At 35.7% G+C, this 25,266-nt stretch overlaps 1 protein-coding gene across 4 annotated transcripts in view; it reads right to left on the reverse strand.

The window, feature by feature from the left end:
* LOC145662499 (uncharacterized) overlaps window positions 1-24,289 on the reverse strand; it is a 29,658-nt gene extending 5,369 nt beyond the window's left edge. The window contains exons 1-2 of one of the 4 annotated variants that reach the window (XM_081728135.1): window positions 24,173-24,289; window positions 6,976-7,382 (exon numbers count right to left, since the gene is read on the reverse strand). In XM_081728135.1, the coding sequence (XP_081584261.1) occupies window positions 6,976-7,316 (341 nt within the window). In that variant the 5' untranslated portion in view covers window positions 7,317-7,382; window positions 24,173-24,289. Of the gene's footprint in view, window positions 1-6,975; window positions 7,383-23,673; window positions 23,789-23,920; window positions 24,133-24,168 lie in introns of those variants that run through there. The other 3 variants (XM_081728136.1, XM_081728137.1, XM_081728138.1) reach the window with 3 other exon arrangements.
* Between the last annotated feature and the right edge of the window lie 977 nt (window positions 24,290-25,266).

Raw genomic sequence — 25,266 nt, forward strand, 5'->3', positions numbered from 1 at the left:
GCACTGAACTTCCGGGTTCCATAGGCCATAGAGTTAGTTAGTTAGTTAGTTAGGCGAAATTTATGTATTTCATGCCGCAAATTAGTTCTGAGTTTTTAAACTTTTGTGAAAAAAAAGTGTAATTTTGATAAACGTTGCTGTACTTTTTCCTCAATCTTTTAAGTTATATCACCTATTTTTAGATGATAGGGTAAAATCTTCATTATTCGATTAAAAAAATACCAATAAGGCTTTTTACTTCGTTTTCTTCAAGACTGGAGGCATTTTAGAACACGTTACATATGCTTTCACGCCTTTCTGCGTTGAGGCATAGTGTGTGATGACGTCATAAATTTAAAAATATATTTTTTTGTTATGCGTATTATTATATTTTTTGGCGGGTTATATTTTGCATTCAGAAGACTGAAATTTTGCACACTCGTTCAGTGCACCCGTTAGTAATTTTCAGATATTTCCAGCTCTTGCGTGGAAACAGCGGGGTCCAGAGGGTCAAAAATGTTTTTTAAAAAAGGACATTTTTAACAAAAATAGCTTTTTTTCGTGATTTTCCCGCCTCAGATGGAGACATATGAATGGTACCGTTTGAAAGGCTATTCTAAAGAAAATGATGTACGTACTATGCTCCTAGGATAAATAGGGATGTCTCAGGAAACTGTTACCTGAGATCCTGTTTTATACGGGAATCTGGGATATTTGGGGAATATTATTTTTCGTCGCGAGCTTACTTTTGCACCTACAAGATTGAAATTTTGCACATTTACTCAGTGGACCCCTCAGTATTTCTCAGATTTGTTTCAGAGCTCTGCCTTAAAACAGGGGGAGGGGTCCACAGAGGTTAATTTAAAAAAAAAAAAAATAACAGAAAATTCATTTTTTCGTGATTTACCCGCCCCAGATACATGATGGAGACATTTGAAGGGTACCGTTTGAAAATTTGTTTTATTCTGAAGAGAATAATGTACAAATCATGATCCTAGGATAAATAGGGATGTCTGAGAAATTTTTATATTACATCCGGGTCATCTGGGGCATTGTGGGAATGTTCTTAGCTCAATAGTTTCCTCACCCTTACTACTCAAGATAGAATCTTGAAATTTTGTACACACATTTAGTACATCCCTTAGTAATTCCCAGTTGATTCTGAGGTCAGTCCACTAACACAGGGTAATCCAGAGAGGATCAAAATTTAAAAGAAAAAATGCCGATTACTCTCAAAATTTCCCGCTTCAGGGACATGACAGGGAAATGTGAAAGCTGTTCTATTCTAAAGAGAATGATGTATGTACCATTATCCTAGGATAAATAGGGATGATGCTGTAGCTGCTTGACTGAAAGTCTATAATTTATCTTTAAATAGAGCCATAATTTAAAAGGGTTAAGAAGCATTGTTTGGGATTGATATAGGTTAACGATTTGGGATAATTCAAAATTCGACCCCAATACTTTCACTTAAATGGCATAATTAGCATTTAATACTAATTCCTAATGCTTTTTCTTCAGTTCGAGAATACTTGAATTATACGAGAAGAAAGATTTGATTTAAATAAAATCAACAAAAATGATTTTTTTTTTAAAAAATCATGATTTTTTTCCACCCTGGTACTAACATAATGGTTCCAGGGCGCTTCCTTCCTTCCCCCCATCCTTTCTTCCTTCCCTTTCGTAAGATAGTGTGCTCGTCGAAGAACATCATCCCTTATATATGTGACGGGCTAAATGGCCTTAGAGGCCGACAGCCCAGAAATCTAACTCCTAATCCTAATAAAAATAATTCTAGACACCAAAGTCTAGTCGTATGTCACTGTCAGTCACACTGTAAGCCTAGTATTCTACTACAACGACTGTGCATGTCTAGTAATATTTGTATTTTCTTAATTTCTTCTACACTCTGCTGACAAGACGTTGTGTTGATATTAAAGTGACTTTACTTTCTTCTTTCAGTGTGTGTGTGTATGTGTGTGTGTGTGTGTTCGCAACTACCATGTCTATCTTTTACTATATTTTTGGTATGCCTATGCTGGGATTCCTATGATTAACAAGTTCTTGGAATAAAAAAATCCCTAATATTATCACAAAACACAACTAAAAGTAAAATTATGCGTATATAAGAATGGGATTATTATTTTTTTTAAAACACGGGTAAAACTTGTAATACTGCAAATAATACCAAGGTGTATCAAAAATAATGTAAATTCTTCTGTAAAACCAGTTTTTGTGTAGCTAATTATTTTTTTCTTATTTTATTTTATTTATTATTATTATTTTTTGTAAGTTTCAGATATCAGTTGAAGGAAGTCGAATGCCTTCTACGTCAACTCATCTGGAACCTAGAGCAATTTAAAGAAGGTACATCGATTTAACCATTACTTCAAGGAGAAGGTGCGCGGTGTTATTCGGTTTTTATGAAGCAAGGAACAGAAACCATCTAATATTCGTCGAGAATTGGTGGAGGTCTATGGAGAAAGTGTTATGTTACAGAAACAAGTTTATTAAGTTTATGTATCGTGCAACTCATTCTCAAGTGGTAGGAGGACTAAAAACATCTGGAGACAGTAATATGTGTGTGATGTCGATGCAATGTTTCGTGAAGACAGAAAAGTAAGGTTGCGTGACACCGCACATCTCATATGGCTCAGTAAGGAGTATCGTCCATGACTAACTTGGCTTCAGCGTGCGCTAGGTGCCAAAACATCTGAATGAGGACTAAAAACATCTTGGAATGGACATTTTCCTGACTCTCGTCACATGATATTTCCACAAAGAAAATTAATTCCTTCATCGCGGATGATGAACCCCAATACCCCTATAACATCTAAATCAAACGCCAGACAATGACAGGAAACATCTGTCGTCACCACCAGTTTAGAAATTCAAGACCATAAAATCTTGCCAAGAAAAAAATGGCTATAGTGTTTTCGAACCATCCAAGTTATTTTCATGTTGAATTTCTAGCCATACATCAGAAACAAAAGAGGGGTAGTACAAGAGGGATGTTACCGCACGCTTGCACGGCCACATGCACCCCAATGGACACGTACATACATCATGAGTTTCAACTGGGAAATTCCTGGAAATCCTCTGTACGGCCTTGACTTAGTCCCTTCCGACTTCCATCTGTTTGGACCCCTAAAGAAAAATCTCCGCATGCGGCGTTTCGATACACTTGAAGAGGGACATGATACTGTTACCTGGTTAGGAAACTTTGAGCAATATATGTTTCCCAAGAGCATGTACGATTTGATGTCACGTTGGAATGCGTTTGAACTGTATGGTTCCTATGTTGAATGTTAATGTAATACGATGTGTCAAACATGATACAGTTTCAGATATTTATTTATGCACGTTTTTCAGTAAATCGAAAACTCATTGTTATTTTTTATACAGTTTGTACAAAAAATAACGACATTAAGAATAAAAAATGTAAAAAACGATAAATCTATTTGGTCTAGGAATTAATTCGTGCGGGTGGACAAGAGATGGCGCAACGAACGGAGCGTCCCACAGTTCCGTGTATCCACACATGTGTTGCAAACCCCTGTCATCGCGTATCGTTCGTAGTATAGGGCAGTGGATTAAAGCGTCAACAACACCAGTTTGTAGTTAAGTGAACATGGCGCAATTTGTGCCTGATAAAGTGTTTTTGCGGGGTGTCCTGCTGCATTACTTTAACATGCAGAAAAGTGCGACTGAAAGTCATCGTATTTTGGTGGAAGTGCATGGTGACCATGCTCTAGCTGAGCGAACGTGTCAGAAGTGGTTTGCACGGTTTAGAAGTGGTGATTTCGGCTTGGCAGACCAAGAGCGAGCTGGACAGCCAAAAAAATTTCAAGACGAAGAATTGACAGCATTGCTCGAGCAGGATTCGTGTCAAACGCAGGAATAACTTGCAGCAGCATTAGGCGTTGATCAAACAACAGTCTCCAAACGCTTGAAAGCCATGGGAATGATTCAAAAGATGCCACATTGGGTTCCACATGAATTGAAAGACAGAGACGTTGAAAGACGAAAAACCATTTGTGAATTGCTGCTTCAACGACAGAGCAGAAAGGGGTTTCTGCATCGAATTATTACGGGTGATGAGAAGTGGATCCATTACGAGAACCCTAAACGAAAAAAGGCCTGGGTAAAACCAGGTGAACCAGGTCCATCACAACCAAAACGAGATATTCACTGTGTAAAGGTTATGCTGTGCATATGGTGGGATATGAAAGGTGTGGTGTACTATGAGCTGCTGCAACCGGGTGAAACTATGAATGGAGAACGTTATCGACGACAATTAATGCGTTTGAAGCAAGCTCTGGCCAGGACACGACCAGAATGGGAGAACAGACATGATAAACTTATTGTTCAACATGATAACGCTCGCCCACATGTCGCAAAACCGGTCAAAACCTATTTAGAAAATGTCGGATGGGAAGTTTTACCCCACCCGCCGTATTCACCAGACGTTGCTCCTTCGGACTACTACTTGTTCGATTGCATGAACAACGATTTGATTGGACAGCGGTTTACTTCTTCAGAAGATATCGAAACATCGGTCTCTGACTGGATCGCTTCCAAGGATGAGGACTTCTTTCGCCACGGAATCCGTACATTGCCTGACAGATGGGCGAAAGTGGTGGCTAGCGATGGACAATATTTTTCTTAAGGTATTTATGTATTTTGTGTTTGTACTACAGCTTCAATGTGCGCGTACTAACCGCACGAATTAATTCCTAGACCAAATAAAGTAAAAATAAGTATATAAGAGACAAAGGAAATGGCACGATGTATTTATAGACATCGAGGCCATACTTGTCGTTTGCGGATAGGATGTACAGTATTCCCATTTTTCCTTTCTTTTTGTTTTTTCTTTCTTCGGTTGATTGATTTGGAGTTTAGTCTTGTTTAGTACCCGGACTATGGCACATCGACCTACAGTTCAACGTGGGATGCAAACCATACCAGCTCCCATCAGTAATATAACATTTTCTCCCGCACCGACGGCACATACGCTATAATATATCCACGAGGAAGTTCTTTCCCTTCTTGGTGACGTGGAAATTTAAAAAAAGAATTTTGATACTTCATACGGAAGATATGATGCATTTATAGTCTCCGTGTACAGAGACAAACAGAGGAGGAATCGAAGAGTTGCACGAGTATCGGCAATTGTTGATACCGATAGAAAGAAGAATTACGGGTCTTGTCAGTATACAATGCTGGACACTAAGTGAATGTAGGAATGTAAATGAAGTTTGAAGAACCATAAAATGTCAAAGTTTGAAGAACTGTGAAATATCAATGTTATCTTTATAGTAAGATGCTCGAAACTTCAAACAGATATCGAATTGACACACAATCATAGTTATACGTCTTGCAAATAAAATCAGAAAAATAAAAACACTGCTGAACAACGCATTTACACGTGACGTTTCGATCTTCTAGCCAAGATCCTCATCAGACGTACACTCCTCAAGATAGTGTACGTCTGATGAGGATCTTGGTTAGAAGATCGAAACGTCACGTGTAAATGCGTTTTTATTAAATAAGTGCAGTCTTGTTCAGCAGTGTTTATATTTTTCAGATATCGAATATAATGGAAATTTTACATTTATGATTTCTTCGATAAGGATGTGGGAAGTTTCAAGGTGACCAGGTCTTATAATGAGGATCGAAGGGGGGAAGACATTCGGAAAATCCTTTTACCATTACTCACTGGTTTTAACAAAGCTTCAAATGAATACCAATGCAATGTATTGCACATCTAATATAAATTACATATCCTAATTTATTAATTAAAAAAAAAATATTAAGTAAACTAAAATCACTACATGGAAGTTTAAGTACTTCAACAGCGTGAAAAATTAAGAATGAAAATCACGCTAATGTTTTGTAGGATTACTATTATCCTCACCTCATGGTTTTCAAAATAAACTAATAGTTTTGCACAATGCACTTATTATTATTTATTTTTCTTTCAAACGAAGATTTAAAAATAAATAAATACATACAAGATAATCTCACATTTTGTTGACGAGCTGTTTCTAAACCATTCAAAATGTTTTAACAGCATAAAGGCTATGTAGTATATCCACTAAGATATTATTCAATCCTACTTCCATACATCCGCTTCCATGAATTTGAATGCACATCTATAGAAATCAAGTAGGACAGAAAAAGATGAATAAAAACAGAAAATAATTTTTTTTCTTATTTTTTCCTTTGTTTATTTGTTTCTGATTTGATTTCTCGAGAAGTGTTCAATCAGTCTGTGAGAAATGGATATTCTTACAGATTACAATAAATTCCTGGCAAAATTTCTACTGCTATTTAAAAACTTTGAGTGAGTTGGAATATTGTGGTGAAGTACGACGGAGATGAGAGATTGAGTTTTAACGAACATTAACCTGGTTGTTTGTTCTTTTGTCACGACATTCAGCACTATCGATAGAAAAACACATCCCAACATAACGTTTGTAATGAAATGAAATGAAATCTTTAAGTTTTACGTCCCACGGTTATGCCGGTTAGGCTAAAGGAGACGGTGATGATGAGAGATGAGTGAAATGGTGGAATGAAGAAAGTGGGAGGAAACGGGAGAACCCCGAGAAAACCCACGAGCACGGTGTTTGTCCACCACAAAGTTCACTTGGCGGGGGCTGGGATCGAACCCGGGACCCCAAGCACCAGAGGTGAACGCTCTACCACTGAGCCACCGCGCCCCCATAACGTTTGTAATATATGATAGCATCGTTCTTTTTTTTTAACTATTTTTATTTATTTATTTATTTTATTATTATTATTATTATTATTATTATTATTATTATTATTATTATTATTGTAATTTCTCAGATGTAGGACCAGATGCTTTACATGTAACTTCATCTGTTTAGCGTTTTCAGTACATAATTAGGTAAGCAGTATTCACTCACATTACATTTATTACATGTGAGACTCAAAATATAATGTACTATTCTGTTACATAAATCTTACCTGTTAATTACAGCTTTGGTATCACTAGAGCTACCACCTACGGGTGCCGATGTCTTGTCTCCCAAAGTACCTCCCTTCTTACGTGAGTTCGATGACGTCTTTGTACCTTGCTTCTCTTCCTTATTAGGTCTACCTGAAGTTTTCTCCTGTGATTTTTTTGGTGATTTTTCTGTTAATTTTCGCTTCTTCACATTGTCACAGTTTTCACTCTTGCTATCGTTACTTTCCACGCGTGATATACGCTTAAAATAATCTTCAATCTTCGTTTTCTTTAATTTTGGATTTTTTGTGTCATTTTTCAAGTTTGTTTCACCATTGACTGTTTTCTTCTCGTTATCCATGGTAGTAATTTATTTACGACACTATTAACATTTCCTCAACTGACGAAAATGTAGTTGTGAGATATCCTGTAAACGAAATTGTAAGAAATTATAATGATACACTTAAATAACTATACATTTTCTGATCATAGTGCTAAACGCAAGGTGATATTAACCTGTTATTACATAAGGTTTATTACCAGGGTTTGAAAAGAAAACATTAAAAAAACACAGGGCCCATATGGCTTTTTTCGGTTTTTTTTATTTTTTTTTAATATTTCAATGTCTTTGGGGCAAAAGTGTTAAAATGTGATTTATATTTCAAGATTGTCACCGTCGCAACTTGCAACAATTTTCTATTCATTCCTGTTTTAAAAACTGGCCGCCATTTTGAAATTTTACATTCGATCACCAAGAAAATCTATACAGCAAATTTAGAATGTCTCGTGCTTCTGCCCTCAAACTTTTAACTTAAAAGTCTGAAAATTGCATTCTGTAGCGTGGATACCTGCTATTTTGAAAAATGGTCGCCATTTTAAAATTTTACGTTGGATCGCCGCCAAAATATATACAGTTAATTTAGTGTGTCTCGTGATTCTAGTCCCAAAATTTCAACTTAAAAGACCGAAAATTGCGCTTTGTAGTATGAAGCATGGATACTATAATTTTGCAGAAAAAAAGCCGCCCTTTTGAAATTTTACGTTGATATGCCGCCAAAATCTATACAGGAAATTTGGAATGTCTCGTGCTTGTACCCTGAAAATTTAAATTTAAAAGACCAAAAGCTGCACCCTTTAATGTGTGTAGTACAGGCAGACAAACAAGCAAATGTAGATTGAGTCATCCCAGAAGCCTCAGTGACGTTAGCCAAATATGAATACCAAATATATTAACTTAAAACTACAGTGCTTTCAAAACTAGAAACAAATTGATAGCTCAAACACACGTACAGGTTTGTTTTGAAGAAGGAAATCTACGTCACATAGTTATTGCGGTCACTCAGCAAGGGTCGAATCATAAACGTCATTTTAGCAACAGTGGGTGGAGGGTTTCCTTGGCAATAGACCTTAACAATGTTGCCGCTAGTAAAGACGTGTTTTCAGAAGGAAAGAAGCTATTTTAATTTTTCGTTTCTTTGTGCGTGGAAGGGATTAAAAACACACACACACAGATCCCCCTCCCCCTTCCCAACATGCACAAACTGGGATGACAAACATATTTTTTTAATCCTTCCAAACAAAGATTTTTTCCTTTTCGCTAAAACTCAAAGGACAGTTCCAGCTGATGACCCACCAGGATGCGCACAAAGTGGCAACGGCGTACCACGTGCTTTTCCAAACGTCAATGTGTTTCTAGTTTTGAAAACACTTTAAGATATAATTCATGTTTTATAAAATAAATAGTTTTATTGTTGAAGTTCACTTCCGACACTTTGTGCTTTCAATTACGGGAATTTCCCGGGCACTAGTTGCAAGACGGCTCTTTCCCGAAAATTAATTTACAACCATTAACAAAGATATAATTCATATTTTATAAAGTAAATGTTTCAAAATGTCTTAAACGAAATTAAACATCCTTCAGCCTAAAATAAATAGTTATATTGTTGAAGTATTCACTTCCGATGCTTTGTGCGTTCAATTGAGGAAATTTCCCCGGCACTTCTTTCACGATGGGTTTTTCCCGAAAATGCAGCTTTCTTTACTGTACGTCGGAACTTCCACTAGTACGGAAGTTTGAATTCAGCACTTGAAATAGTAAACGTTACGTAGTCTTCGGAATTCCGAGCATTAAGCTTTTTAAATTTGACAAGAATTTTTACGCTGTTGTTGGTATTGATTCTACAGAATGTTTATTTGAAGAGCAGCACCAAATAACTGAACTAAACTGTTGTTGGAAGACCAAATTTTACTGAAGAATACTTGTGTTACCATTGAAGGTAAGAAATAATACTAATGTCTTACTAAAGTATTTACATATTTACTGGTAGTACCCGCACCTATGGCCGTAAACCCCTCAAACGTATGAGGGATAACGTCCCTTGGCGTCTCTGTGTCGGCGAGCACACTATTCACGGAAAGTATTTTCTAAAATATAAAATTGCATATTTTACTTCAAATAGGCTATAAGGATAATCCATACATTAATTTGTTCTATAATTATCTCAAGCTGAGGTAAGTTTTATTTATTTATTTATTTATTTAGTGCATTTAGAACTTAAGATCATATGTTGAATGTTGTTGTATACCTTAACATGAAAGTATCTAATTCGCCCATAGGAAGTCCAAAAACTGATGTCCACTTTCAATGTGATCACCTTAGTTATACCAATAATATACTAACAAAAAGCTCAAAAACTAAGGTGAGCTTTAAGGTGGATCCAACCCGAAAAAACCTTGCGAGTTTTTTCAGGCTGGGCCCACTTAGGTAAACCCTGTTTATTACTGTTATTTTCCTGACATTTTTAGTTAATTTATGATCCGAGAACCTAAAGTTATAGTGTTTCAATAACACACACAGAGTAAAAAAGTGCATGACTGGACCAGGGATCTTCGGCACACCGTGCCGATGCATTAGCCACTACGCTATCCTGTCCGAATGTGCATCCAGAGAATAGAATACATACTATGAAACTGTGACTAAAACTATTTCTCCAAATTACATTTGGAGCGCCACCAAACTGTACGCTACTGGAGTGCTACTGTACACCAAAAGGAAACAAGGAAAACATCAAAGAATACAGAATCGGATATACTTACTGAAAATGAAATAATCAAAATATCTGTTTCGAGGCTTAAGACTCATTTTAGACTTGTTCTCAAGGAGGGGGGGGGGGTCTCATACGCCGGCACATTTTTCTGCTTTCTGTTTAAGTGTCAGTAATGAGCCGAAGCAACTTATATATATATAGTGACAAACGCGAATAGACAACTACGACCGCGTTGTTAATCATCTTTTAAGTTTGTATCAAATTTAGGATTAATACTTGCTATCGTGGCAAAAATCTTGCCGGAGACAGTTGAGTGAGAAAATTACTCACATAAAGCTAATATGACTAGTCGATACAGCATAATACTTGTGTGTTTCATTTACAAAGTCGAATTGTTACATCTTAAGAAATACCATCAATCGATCGCCAATATGATCGTCAAACAGTTTTCAACGCATTTAAGAGATGCTATAAGCAATTTACACAAGTTTCTATCATTCGTGCTGACATCCAGAACAGCAAAAATGAAATGAATGTACTTCCGGAATAAACAGCCACGATGAAGGCTGGTAATTCATCAACGGTGAAGCTCCTTCTAATGGGAAGAATTATTTTGTACAACCGTTTCTCGATCTCTCATACCCTATGTAAATCAATACTGAAACCGAAAGCAGCAGCAGCATTTTTGGTTTTGGTAGAGGTTTACAAGTGGTTATGTTAAGTTTTCTTGAGAATGGACTGCAGAAAACCACTTCTTGATATCTCTTACCATTTTTGCACTAGACAGACGGACACAGCTGTTTTACAAGACTTTCCACACTTATGTATAGCATAGCTTGATATTTTAAAATTATGAATATATAATAATGATATTTTTTAAATAATGAAATCACAAGATTTTGACATTTCCAATTGATCACAACTGCCGCAATACCAAAAGTCACTGAAGAACTGCTAACTAACGAGATCAAGGTCACGTTTACATTATAAATTATATATTATGAAACACACTTATCGCGTTAAATTTTAATCATAGTCTATTCTCCTAAAGATTTGGTTCGCCAATTGGTTATAGTTTAACTAAAATCTTCGCGGGATGTGAAGAGCAAAGATTGCTGGTCGTGATTGTAATCAATTTATTTAGTAAAACTGGTCGTGATTGTAATCAATTTATATCATTGCCTTAGTGGGAGAAGGTTGCTTGATTTGGAGTTCAGTGTTCCCGCTGAGCACTGAAACCACATGAGACGTGAGCCTATAGCTTAACGTGGGATTCGAATGATGAGATCCTATTGGGAAACAAACAAGGGTCTCCCGCAACGTAGGGGCGTACGCTAAAAATATAGCCACGAGGGAGTTCATCGCCTTAAAAGCAGAAGCAATGAAACCTTGTTAATCAACATTCATCATTCGAACTCTTCAACACAACTTAACATCAAAGAACAAAATGGAAAGTACGCGTCTCTTTCTATACTAATACGATTGGAGGCAGAAATATTGGCGCAACACAATAGAACTAAAATGAATTGACATAAGAGCCGTGAACAATTTTGTAACACAAAGGAACATAAAGCAAGATGCTGGTTGATTTGTAATTTAGTGTATCATTCAGCACCTGGGTTATATCAGACGCAGACACTTAACGTGGGTTCCGAACCACAGGAGTCCCATTGGAAACAGAGCCTGGATCTCATTTAAAGCAAAAACTAACTATTCTGTCCAAAATAAAATGTCTAGCAGTCTTAGAAGGCAGTGCTATGTTTTATCGTAGTCAAAGAAAGGGACATAATACTGAGAATGTAAGTACTGAGATCTTGCACTGAGAATGTATGTAAATGAGATATATGTAAGCTTACTAAAGCTACTAGATGTGGCAATGTTTGTAAATAGTGAATGCCCCTGTGCCCTATCACTCTATTACTTGCAGGTTTCCGCTCACTACCGATTATTCAGAGAAAAAAAGGAAGATTTTAGTGACACGTACTATTTAACATAACAAACATATAAATGGTTTTACGGATATATAATGTAAGACCTAGCAATCCTAGCTCCAACAATTCCCGAAAGTTGAAAAACACATCATCCTATGCAAAGGGTATTTAATAACATTCAATTACTAATACAATACAAGCTATAAAGTATTAGAAGACAGTTAAAAAAAACTTTTAAAAAATAACAAAGAACTATCGTGCAGATTACAAATACAACAGTTTATCATGTTTCTTCGTGGAAATAGTAATCTAATACCTTCGACACTCTTATAGTTTCTTGGTGCCTGCCCTCCAACTGAGTACATATTTATATTATAGCTGCAAACTTATATGCAACAAAACTATCAATTTTACCAGGTTATTTAAGGTGGGCATACGTGTAAAGAAAGACAATGTGCAAATAATACTCTTCAACCAGAATTTTATTATTATTATTATTATTATTTAGATTTTGACTTTTGCGTAGCAAAATGCAAAAGAAATTTAAATTTGCATTGCAATTTATAAGTTTTGTATCGCACTCCCGGCAGCCAAGAAAAACATTATTATCATTATTATTTCATACAGTGAAATAGTGAAGATTTTCTATGCATCACAAACAAGTATGATACTGAAAAGGAAAGGAATAAGTAACAGTAATATTTTTATGACATTCGATTCTACAGATTGTTTAAGCCTGGTAGCTGTTTTCGAATGTGTCCATAAAGTTTTTTTCCCCCTTTTTTAAATTTATTTTGAATCCCTAATGACTTCAAGAATCGGGTAGTTGGAATTACGCACCACGAAGTCAACTTCATTTTTTATGATAAAACAAAATAGGCTAACATTTAACACAAAGTCCAGTTCTAATTGTAGCCAACCAACTGCTATTCGGATCCAATTCGTTTTCCATATTTCAAACATTTTAAACGGAACACTATTCTTCTCGTAACTTCACTGTAAAATAAGCGTGCATAACAAAACAGATATATATATTTCTAAGCCAATACTATGAAACAAACAAACAAACAAAAAAAACAAAAAAACGGGGGGGGGGGGGCAGAAAAGAGTACTGCTAAGGTCCTGTATTTTAGCTAGTAATCTAGTTTTTGAAAAGTAAGCTTAAGTCTTGGATTTGGAGAGTTAATTGAGCCCATTTCTTTACAGATAGACTAAAGTGTAGAAGAGGATATGGTCTCTGTCATCAGTTCTACGGTTTGTTCCCAATAATTTGGTTTGTAATCAGTAGTAGATTCTGTTTTTGAAAGTCAACAGACACCTAAAGATAAACGTCGGGTTTCCAAGAAGATTAATCACTGAACTTTACCTGCATGTAAGATAGAAAGAGAATCATTTTGTCATAAGGAAAGATAATGATAAACTGCTTTCTATTGCAAAAATAGCCCACTTCGGTAATAAATTATGATCATAGATGCATACATGTCAATTTTCCGCTTGCATCGCATTTCTAGGATTTTGTGTAGCAAACTGCGATATGATACCGTTTAAATAAAACTCTGTATCCAACATATGCTAGGTGGTCACTATATCTTTACATCTAGTCCGGTTCACGGTAGGGCAAAGAGACAATGTTGGGAATACATATGTACAAAAGGGACATGGGAGTTTTGCAGTACGACGGAACGGACCATCAAAGACAGATCCTACACTGCAGCTGCACTAGACACTTAATGCCAGTTGCTAATTGTCGTTGTGATCGAAAACTGAAAACCGGCTATTATTGTATGTTGCTTAAATGTAGATCGGTGTTTAGAAAATATGGCTGCTGTGCTTGGAAAGGATTCTTCTCATCATACAGTATTAAGTGGTACCTTGAGTTCCGCAAATGAAATTCTGGGCCTGGAGGACATTTCAAACTCAGGTCGACCGTCTTCGTTTGTGACTGATGGAAACATTGCTGCATACGACAAATGCATGAGACAGACAGCGTGGACTTACTATCAAATAGGGATGTCCTTGAGCATCAATACACCACAGTTCAAGCCATTCTGAGAGATCACGTTAAGAATACAAAGCTCTGTACTCTTTAGCTGCCGCATAACTTGACTGATGATCAGATGGCACGTCGTAGTTCATGTGAAGTGAAATGCTACAAAATTTGAAAATAGGAAATCATCTTATGTGCAAAGTATTGTGACGAGTGACCAAACTTGGTTGTACTATTATGACGTCCCGACCAGCCTCTGAGCAAAGTGTGGGTGTTCGAAGATCAGGAAAACCTAGTGACTGTTCGAAGATTTAGATCAGAGAAGAAGAGAACAGTGCCCGTACTCCTTGGTGTAAGAGAAGTTTTAGAGCAACGTGTGTTTGAAACTCAGAAGTGCTTGTCTAAACTTATCGAAGCTCTCACAAAGCTGTGAACAAACTCGAGGAGGGACACATGCTTTCTTCATGATAACGCATAGAAAGTTCGTTCGTTGCCTCAGATGTTTGCCCAGCACTGAAATTAAACTGTTTGAGCACTCTCCCTACAGTCCTGACTAGTGTTGTAAAGGTCTGAAAAAAAAAAAAAAAAAAAACGAAAATTTTGGGTAAAAAAAAGTTTTCTACTGTTTTTTCCCAAGCTTGGAAAAAAACAGAAAAATTGGGAAAGATTGAAATTTTCGAATATGTTACTACATTATGCTTTTAAAATGAAAACTATTTTATATTTACTAGTTTACAGTTAAGATCATTGTGTAATTATGTTTCTTGTATTAGAAAAGGAAAATTTTCTGGCAACAAATATATTTGCGCCACTCCTTTAAAGTTAGCAACGTGATAGAATAGAGTTATGGCTACAAAAGATACTAAAATATAATCCTAGTTAGATTAATTAAAATAGACGCATGTAAATTATCTTAAGTAATCTTATAAAGTTACCGTTTTATGGCAGGGAAGTGTTAAAATAACAGGGACAGAATCATTTTAGTTAATACCAGTATGTTAAAATCAAATATATATTTTACGGAGATACGTATCATCCTTGTGCTGTGTAAAATCCCTGGAAATTTTGAACCCATTAGAAAAAATCTTTTTTTCGGAAATATTGGCAAAACCCGAAAATATAATTTAAAAACTATTTCTTCGATTAATGCTAATCTTATTTGCTGTAGCGTGTCTGCAGCATATATATACTTCGCTAGCAGGAAAAATACTTAACACAACAACTTTTAATTTTTCTTTTTTGATTTGCGATTTAAAAAATCCCTCTTTATTTGTATATATACTTTTCGAAAAACTCAAAAAGGGAGATGATCTTATTTACATATACACACATACAGCGCACAAGTGCGTAAATTGAGCAGCAACAAATATATTAAAGAACTTTTATGTGAAACTTCTGCTCGTTATTATTAGACTAGCAGAATACCAGTTCTTCGCACGGTAAGAATAAGTTTCATTTTGGATATAAAGAACACCAAATCTGTCATCAAGGGACCTCAAAAACTATGGATTTTACACTAGTATCAGACATTTTCAATTACTTTTACATGTCATCCTCCCCGTTTAGGAGCACTAATGGAGGCTGAATTTGGATTTAAACTTCATCGCAAGTGTCACTGTTCATCTCAGCCATCCCGAAAACTATGGAGTCGATTTAATATCGGCCATTTTCGATCATTTTTATATATCCATTGCTGCGCTGAATTTGGATTTAAACAGCATCGGAAATGTTAATGTTCATCTCAGGACCCCAAAAACCATGGATTCGACACTAATATCGGTAATTTTCGATCATATTTATATATCTCCCCATCCCCAAATTGCGGGGACGAATTTGGGTTTAAATGGCATCGGAAATGTCACTGCTTATCTCAGCGACACCGGAAACTATGGATTTGACACTAATATCGGCCATTTTCAGTCATTTTTATATATCTCTTCCTACCCAAGTTGCGGGCCTGAATTTGGATTTAAACGGCATCGGAAGTGTTAACGTTCATCACAGCAATCCCAAAAACTATGGATTCGACACTAATATCGGTTATTTTCGAGCATTTGTATATATCTTCCCTCCTCCAGGTCACAGCTCTGAATTTGGCTTTGAACGGCATTAGAAGTGTAACTGCTCATGTCAGCGACCCCGAAAACCATGAATTCGACACTAATATCAGTCATTTTCGATCATTTTTTATATATTACCCCCTTCCCCCTCCTTAAAGTTTCGGCGTTGAATTTGGATTTGAACTGGATCGGAAATGTCGCTGTTCATCTCAACGGCATTGAAAGTTATGGATTCACAATAATATCGATCATTTTGCATCATTTTATATACCTCCCCTTTCCCCAATTTGTGGGGATAATTTTGGATCTAAACGGCAAGTTGCAGTGCTGAATTTGAATTTAAGCTTCACCGGAAATATCACTGTTCATCTCAGCAACACCGAAAACTATTCGTTCGACACTAAGATCTGTTCCACACTTCCTTCCCCCAAGTTGCATCTTCAAAGTGAAATGCTAAAATATATACCAGGTCCGAACCTCATGTATGTTGAAAATTTTTATCGAGATCAGTCTAGTGGTTCAAGATTTGCTAAGTTACAAATATAGTGTCCTTCATTTTTACATACGGTATTGTGTTGAAAATAGATTTTATGAGAAAAAAAGGAATAAATGGATATGATGAGTTGTAAAAAAAAGTAATAGAGCCTAAGTAAATTATAAGAAAAAGCCTTAAAAAGAGGAACCTTTTTTTGTGTGTGTGGTTATAACAACTTGTCCTAAGGGACAATGGACATAGAAGTTAAAGACTAATAAAATTTGGTAATATAATGGAATCCAGGCTGGCAGGATGGTAAAAAAAGGAAAAAATCACGGATGCAGCCGAGACGTCAAGAAGGATTATTTAGCCATGTAGAAAGAAGGGAACGTCGGACATTGGGTAAGAGGTTTCCACATTCTCCCGTGAGTTCAATTACTTCCACTAGTAAAAACTTAGCTTTAAAAAAAAAAAAAAAAAGTCTGAGCTATGGTAGTTTGGTTTCCTAGCGAAAACCATTTTAGTAACTAGTAACTCAAATATTGTACAAATAATCGCATTATCATCATTTTGTACATGGTATAAATAAAATTGCAACAGCATTATTAGTTAAATTAGGTTCTTTTACTTTACTTCTACAAAAAAAGATTAAAACCTACCTCTCATGCATTAATAGCAACAGCGTGGAATACTGGTTAATAGCAAATAATATAAACTAATACCATACCTAACTCAAGTTATTTGATTAAGCATTTTTATTAATCAGTATATAGATAATTTGTCCCACTAGAAAACAGGTATTTGTTTACAAAACAAAATTTTGTACATAAAGTTTGTATTTGAATATTAAACTATAGTAATTATATGTTTTAGTGTATGAGTATTAGTGAAATTTGCCTACTGCTGTCTCTTTTAAGAAGTAATTTGGTTAAAATTAACAAAATTTCACCAGATCAAAGAGTATATTAAGAACTCAGTTGCATTATTCAAGAGCCCTATTTGTTGCAACAGAAACGCTTCATGATCGTATATGTGTATGGAATTGTAAAAGCTCTGAAAAATGCACAACCAGAAGTAAACGACTAAAAGGCACATAAAGGAAATGAGTGCAGACTATTAACTATTGAAATTTCTCAACTTACATTTTTCACACGTTCAAAAAAAAAAAAAAAAAAAAAAAAAACGGTTCCATTTCTAGTAAAACTAACCTAATACAAGGATTTTCGTTATTTTCCCAATTTTTCCGGAAAGAAACCGGAAAAAAAACATTTTTTTACCATCAGGTTCAAAATTACCGGAAATTTTACAACACTAGTAATGACCTCGCGAGTATGAGAAATAGCGCCATTCTTGGAAGTGAAGAATAGACTGAAAGAGAAGTGTTTTACGACCGACGATGACCTCCTAACCGCTTGGCTACGTATCTATGAACTTTTTCCGAGATTGGTGTCTCGATCCAATGACACCATTTTTGACTTCTGGAACAAACGGCATCAAGATTTAATTAGAGGTCAAAAATGAAAAAAAAAAAAAAAAAAAAGAAAAAAGAATAAGAAAAGAAAATCCTTCAGAACAATTTCACTTAACCATGGCAGACGATTATAATACCCATGGCTAAAATCGAACCCAGAGAGATGTGAAGATTATAGAACTACTAGTCTCACATCACATGCATAAAAAATTTTGCTTCCAATACTGAACAGAAGATTGTAGGTTAGAACAAATAAAAGGCTAAGTTCAGTTTGGGTTCAAAAGAAGTAAGGGCACAATAGATGCAATTGGATTATTACGGGTGATAAGTGACAAGTTTATAGAAAAAGGGAAAGAGGTGTATGTTGTACTTGTTGATCTAGAAAAGGCTTTTGATCGCATGAATTTAGCAACTGAGGTTGGGAGTTCTGAAAAATGTTCGGTTGCAATGGAAAGATTGAAGATTCATAAAAATAAATAAATAAAAAAAACTTACTTATGAACAAAGAAGTAAGTGTTAGAATAAGTGAGGAAATGACAAAGGAGAGTGCAAACGGAATGGGAGTTCCACATTGATACTGTCCCTCGCCAATATTATTTTATATCTTTCTAGAAGAGAGTAAAAAGGAGCTATATAATCAAGACAGTATTTTGGTACAAGGTAGAATGATTAGGTGCATAAGGTTTGCAGATGATATGGCTTTTGTTGGGGAATCTGAAAAGAAAATCAATAATATGTTTTTTTTTTAAAAAAAAAAGCTTGAGGGTTGTGAAGAATATGGGATGAAAATACATGCTAGAAAGACAAAGGCCATGATGATTGAAACGAAGTCGTCCCTGTCAAATATATAAATAGGAGGAAAGAAAATAGAACAGGTAACTAGTTTTCAATACCAGAGTAGTATTATTAGTGTCGATATGAAGTGTGAACGTGAAATAAACGAAAGGATACGAGTAGCAAAAGAAATAACAGAAGTCTATTTTGTGGGACCCTGAAAAAAAGATTTGAGAAAAAGACTCATAAAATGCTTCGTGCGTCCCATTGTAATGTATGCGGCAGAAAAATAAGACTTTACGCAAAAGTGATAAAACACGATTGGAAGCTTTCGAAATGTGGGTATGGAGAAGAATGGAGAGAAATAGCTGGGTCGAGCGTAAAACGAATGAAGTGTTAGAAATGACTGAGGGGAAAAAAGAAGTTTTAGATTTTATTGAGAAGAAAAAGAAACTGGTTGGGAAATTAGCTAAGAAGGAACTGTATCATGAGGAATGTGCTAGAGAGTATGGTGACAGAAAAGAGCGGAAAGAGGCTACAATTGCTGTACTATATGAAGAGAAAAATCGTACGTGAAGACGATGAGGTTAGCGGAAGACCGTGGAGCATGGAAGATTCTTAGGTGCGGCAAGTGACTTGCCAATAATGGCAGAATGCCTACAATGATGAGATGACAGCAGTTCGCAACAAAGACTTAACAGTACTCGAATCTGGACAGTGTGTATATAGTAGGAACTCTCTTTTAAAAAGGTGCATTACATAATTAGTTTAAATATAAGAAACAAATGTTATTGAATACGTTAGAGGTGTCCGAACTGCTTTCGTAACATGGACAATTAATATTTCACCTGCTGCTACAGACGGCGATATGATTTCTCAAAGATATAGAAAGCTCCCTTGCCGTAAGAGAGTCAGAAATATGAACTACTTCTAGCAGAAATTGACTCCTACTGCCTTAGAAAGTGTTTCGTAAGAGAAGAGTTGAATTAATGGGTGCAGACTAACTTTAGGAGAGCGTAGTATAATTATAGCATGTGCCAGGGTTTGCCCAAATGGGCCCAGCCTGAAAAAACCCAACGGGTTTTTTGGGGTTGGACCCACTTGAAAAAAAACTTTAAAACCCACCTGGGCTTTTTGTTAGTATTTTATTGATACAATAAAAATGATCACATTGAAAGTGATTTTTATCAGATTTTGGACTTTCCTTGGGCGAATTAGATGCTTTCACCTTAAGGCTACAACATCATTCAACATAAAACCTTCATAAAGTTCTGAATCCATTGAATAGATAAAAAATAATAATAATAATAATAAAATAAAATAAAATAAAATAAAATAAAAATAAAAAAAACCTTAGCTTGAGATAATTATAGAACATATTAATGTATGAATTATGCTTATAGCTTATTTGAAATAGAATATGCAATTTTATATTTTAGAAAATACTTTCCGTGAATAGCGTGCTCACCGACTCGGCGACGCCGATGGACGTTGTCCCTCATACGTTTGATGGGTTTAAGGCTATGGATGCCGGCACTACCAGTAAATATGTAGTGCATTAGTAGAACTATTAGTGTTATTTTTTTATTACCTTTGATGGTAACACAAGTATTCTTCGGTAAAATTTGGTTTTCCAACAACAACAGTTTATTCCAGTTATTTGTTGCTATTCTTCAAATAAGCATTCTGTAGAATCAACAGCAGCAATAGCGTAAAAACTCTTGTCAAATTTAAGACTCGTAATGCTCAGAGTTCCGAAAACCACGTAATACTTACTGTTTCAAGTGCTGATTTAAAACTTAAGTACTAGTGGAAGTTTCGATGTACAGTGAAGAAAGCTTGCATTTTCGAGAAAAAAAAAAAACGCCGCGAAAGAAGTGCTCAGGAAATTCCCGGAACTGAACGCATAAAGCATCGGAACTGAATACTTAAACAATAAAATTATTTATTTTACGCTGGAAAATACTTAATTTCATTTAAAACATTCTGGAACATTTACTTTATAAAATATGAATTATATATTTGTTAATTGTTGTAAATTAATTTTCTGGAAAGAACCGTCTCACATCAAGTGCTTGCGAAATTCCCGTAATTGAACGCATAAGACATCGGAAGTGAACTTCAACAATAAAACTATTTATTTTACACTGGAAAATATTTAATTTCATTTAAGACATTTTGAAACATTTATTTTATAAAACATGAGTTATATATTTGTTTTAAATTAATATACAGAGTGGCCCAAAAGGAGATATACAGTACCGTGCTGATCAGTCATTGCATTTTATACCATTTCTTATTGTTATCCATGTTTCTTTATTAGTTATTCTTAACATGTCTTTTACCTACATCTTAAGATAGGAAGAGCCGAAACAAATAAACCCATAAACTAGAATGTTATACTTGATCAATGCAGGGGTATATACCTACTTTTGGGCCATCCTTGGTGTTCATATTTGGCGAACGTCACTGAGGTTCCTGGGATGATTCGGTCTACATTTGTTCGTTCGTCTGCCTGTACTACATATACTACAGGGTACCACTTACAATCTTTCAAGTTTAAATTTTCAGGGTACAAGCACGAGACACACTAAATTTCCTGTACAGATTTTGGTGGCATACCAACGTAAAATTTTTAAATGGCGGCCTTTTTCTTTTTCAAAGTAGCGGGTATTCACACTACAAAACGCAATATTCTGTCTTTTAAGTTGAAATTTCAACAGTAGAAGCAGAAGACACTCTAAATTAGCTGTATATATTTTGGCGGCGATCGAACGTAAATTTTCAAAATGGCAGCCATTTTTTCAAAACAGTAGTGAATAGAAAAGTGTCGCACGGTATGACAACGATACTCTTGAAATATAAATGGCATTTTAACACTTTTATCCCAAAGACATTGAAATATTTCCAAAAAACCCAATTAAACCCGAAAATACCCCAAAAACCCATATGGGCCCAGGTGGGTTAGGCTTTTTAAAAAACTTTTTTTTTCAAACCCTGGCATGTGCACGTATGACATAAAAACTGCAATGCACAAAACACGATTTAACTTTAAAAAACATACGTTAACTTGTGCTGGGTGACCACTATAAAGCACGAATACTATCTAACCGAGTATCCATCTATACTTGAGTTGTTCTTAAACCTTTGTTTAGAAACTTGTTTCTTCTTCACACGAAACTACAGATATGACAGATTTAATTCTCATACTAGCATTTGTTTGAAAGCAGTCGTCATTACCTGGTGAAAGACTTATGTCCACCACGATACACTCAAACTGTAGACTTGGGGGTCGCGGTGGCTCAGTGGTAGAGTTCACCTAAGGTGCTTGGGGTCCCTGGTTCGATCCCTGCTCGCGCCGTGTGGACTTTGTGGTGGACAAACACCGTGCTTCAATAAATTGCGATAACACTCAAAATTTTGCCCAATTTCACCATATTTGGTTCAGCTTAACTCCCCTATTATTAGTTTCTGCTCTACATTTGTGTATTTCACTCCATTACTGTAGCATACGCATTCTAAGTTTGTTAATAAGACAATGAATTTTATTAAAACATTACCATATTATTCTCTATTGCCTGTGGTCCCCTCATATATGTTAGTAGGTAGCTTGTTTCCTTTCTGCACCAAAGTGTAAAACGCACGGCACGTTGTTTTAGGTCTTTATTACAGTAAAATGAGAAGGGGGACCTGTGTTCTAGAACCTTGCCCCTGTTTAATAAATATCGCATCAATACAAGAACTCATATACTCCGGAATTTACCTTCGTTTTCCCCCCTAACTATCACCCCGACACTAATGACTTTTATTACCTTTTTTGTCAGTCTCATGCCGATACTTTTATCTGATTTTGTTCATTTCTTCGTAAATTTTGTATTTCGGAGCCGCAATCTGTGGCAGTTAACTTAACTGTAACAATAATAAAGTCCTAATGATTTTTTTTACTTTCGTTTGTAGAATAGGCACGTCAGCGACTACGGGTACATGCATGAAGAAAAGTTTAAATAACATGTAACAACCTGTGCTAGGTGGATACTACAAATAGGTCATATACTACTTGGGGTTAGATGCCATATCGCCGGACCAATTTTAGGAAATTTACAGCTCAATTGGAGAATTTATTTACGTTTGTGAAGAGGAATGAATGAAATTGAGATAAGTGAAATAGTAAAAGTGACTAAAGTTGTTGTTTTTGATGTTGTAAGGGGCACAGTATGTGGATGCGGAAGGGCTATTTCGCGAAGAGGTACATTTCTTATGATACAGTAGCACGAAAGGCATGGCGTTGGGGAAGAGCATTCCGAAAGCTATTTAGCGGAGTACTTATTTAAGGAAAAGAAACCCGAGAAAAGTGTTGTACACGATTTTATTTCTGAAATTGTAAAAGTTTACAAGATAAGTGACTTCTAACTGAACGGAAATGTATTTCTGCACAGTGTACAAAAGCTGTATTGTATGTTAACAAGTGAAGCCTTGCAAATATGAAACGATAACAAGTGCCACTGAAATTTTCATGACAGCCAAACACACATGTTGTCAGTACCCTCGCTCACGCGTATACCCACCGTCGCTGACGCGCCTGCTTCCTTTGGACGCACTCCCTCGCTGTGCTCGGGCTTTCCTGCGCTCCTGTCTGACTCAGTTTGATGGCATTCGTGGTTTTAGTGGCCACCTAGCACAGGTTGGTTTGTGTTTTTGGACTAGTTTATATGCCCCTAACGTAATTTAATGTAATCTAACAGAATATAGCCGAATGTAGTACATTTTGGTGCTTTTTTTTTTTCGATTTTCAAAGTGATCCGGCGTTACGGCACTAATCCCCTACTTTGGTTAAGGTTCAGGCTCCATATGTCAATGGCATTTATACACGCCTAAAGAGGACTAGGTGCGACCACCCTGTGCTAGGCACTCAGTATAATTGTGTAATTACAAAAAATACCTTTCTAATATCATTTACTTTACAAATAACTTACATTGTTTGGCGCATGCAGAATACCACACCTAAACGATCCCTGTGGGGCTTCTAACCCCCTTTGCTCGCTACCGCGCGCTTAGCTACGCTTTATAAGATAAAAGCTCTAGAGATCTTCTATTTGAAAGATTGGGGGAGAAATTAAGATACCCAAAATTACTTGTTCTGCACAAAGCACTCTAGTCATAAAAGTTAAGACAATATCTAACCTAACCTAACGAAAATAAAAAAAAATAGCAGATAATTACCCTCAATTTGCACAAAACTTCCTTGCAACACTAGTACTAGCTTGGTTGGACTATAAATTTAATAACCAGCATTGTTCCTAATACTTTGTTTACAAGCGGAACCACTATCAGAAATAAAACAACTGAATGAACTAATATATATTCTAGTCATATCCTAAAATATAACCCATTCCTTTGAATTTGTCTTATTTATTCACATAAATGGCTCACTAAATATAAATTAAAATAAAAGAAAACCACTCGCACACCTACACCATCGGTACAGAGATCGTTTACAAATACTTAACCAGCACAGTGTTCGTAGATTTTCCCAATGAGTTTCCCTGTTCGTCGATAATAGAAATCCCTTTTTTCAAAGAAATTTCCCTTTTTCATAATAACTGTACTGCTCTTATGTAAACATCAGGAGTTATTTTAGCTTTAGTTCCAGGAGGAGGGAGGAGGAAAGAAGTTGTGTCGCCAACATAAATTCATCAATTCAATATTTTCAATACAATATAAAATTTCAGAAAGATACTGTTGTTTAATTTTAATACATCTAAGCCTGTAACCGGAAAGCTAGACAGGAGGGACCGGCATAATTTTGGGGGACTAACTTCGTTTACCTTACATATCTCAATATATGTGATATTATTAACTATGAAAAGTGAGCTACGTAGGAAAACATAAAACTCAGTGAACAATTTCAACAGTTTAATAATTTTTTAACAGCTACTGAAAATTGATTAAAAATGAACACGTGTGATTCAATCAACTAAATATAGAACATGCCTGCCTACACAGGTCAAAACCATCTGAAATTTTCATTTAAAAAAGAAAGAAAATACTGGAAAAGCCAGATTGGCACAATAAATGATAGCCTGCTTCCTATGTTCGAAAATAAGAAATGAATCCATCCCATTCAGCGATGGAAGATGGCGGTCAAATTCATAAATATAGAAAGCTCCATGATAACACCACTACAGAGAGGTCAAGGTAAAGAAAAAAGAAAGTGGTATTATCTTGGAGAAACATAGTACGCTAATATTAAGCTTTTTTTTTTTTTTTTTTAATTCTATTGTGTTGCTCGATTCGTAAACTGCATATTTCCCGTCTTAAGCCATGAAATTTCCCCAGACACATCCATTGAACGCGCGATTATACTATACTAAAGAGTCAAACTTTTAGTATGAAGCTAATTAATCGACGAAATGACACTGCATAAGGCGGTTCGTGACTGTCGAAACGCAAATGTTTGTTTACCTGTTTGAAGAATTACAATTAGTCTCTTATTTACTCACAGTCATTTTATAAGAGGAATTCATGATTTCAGTTCCTTCTTGCTTCTTTTCCTGTTTCCTGACTTT

The sequence above is a fragment of the Thermobia domestica genome, chromosome 10 (assembly GCF_964235325.1).
Source record: "Thermobia domestica chromosome 10, izTheDome1.hap1.1, whole genome shotgun sequence".
Taxonomy (NCBI): domain Eukaryota; kingdom Metazoa; phylum Arthropoda; class Insecta; order Zygentoma; family Lepismatidae; genus Thermobia; species Thermobia domestica.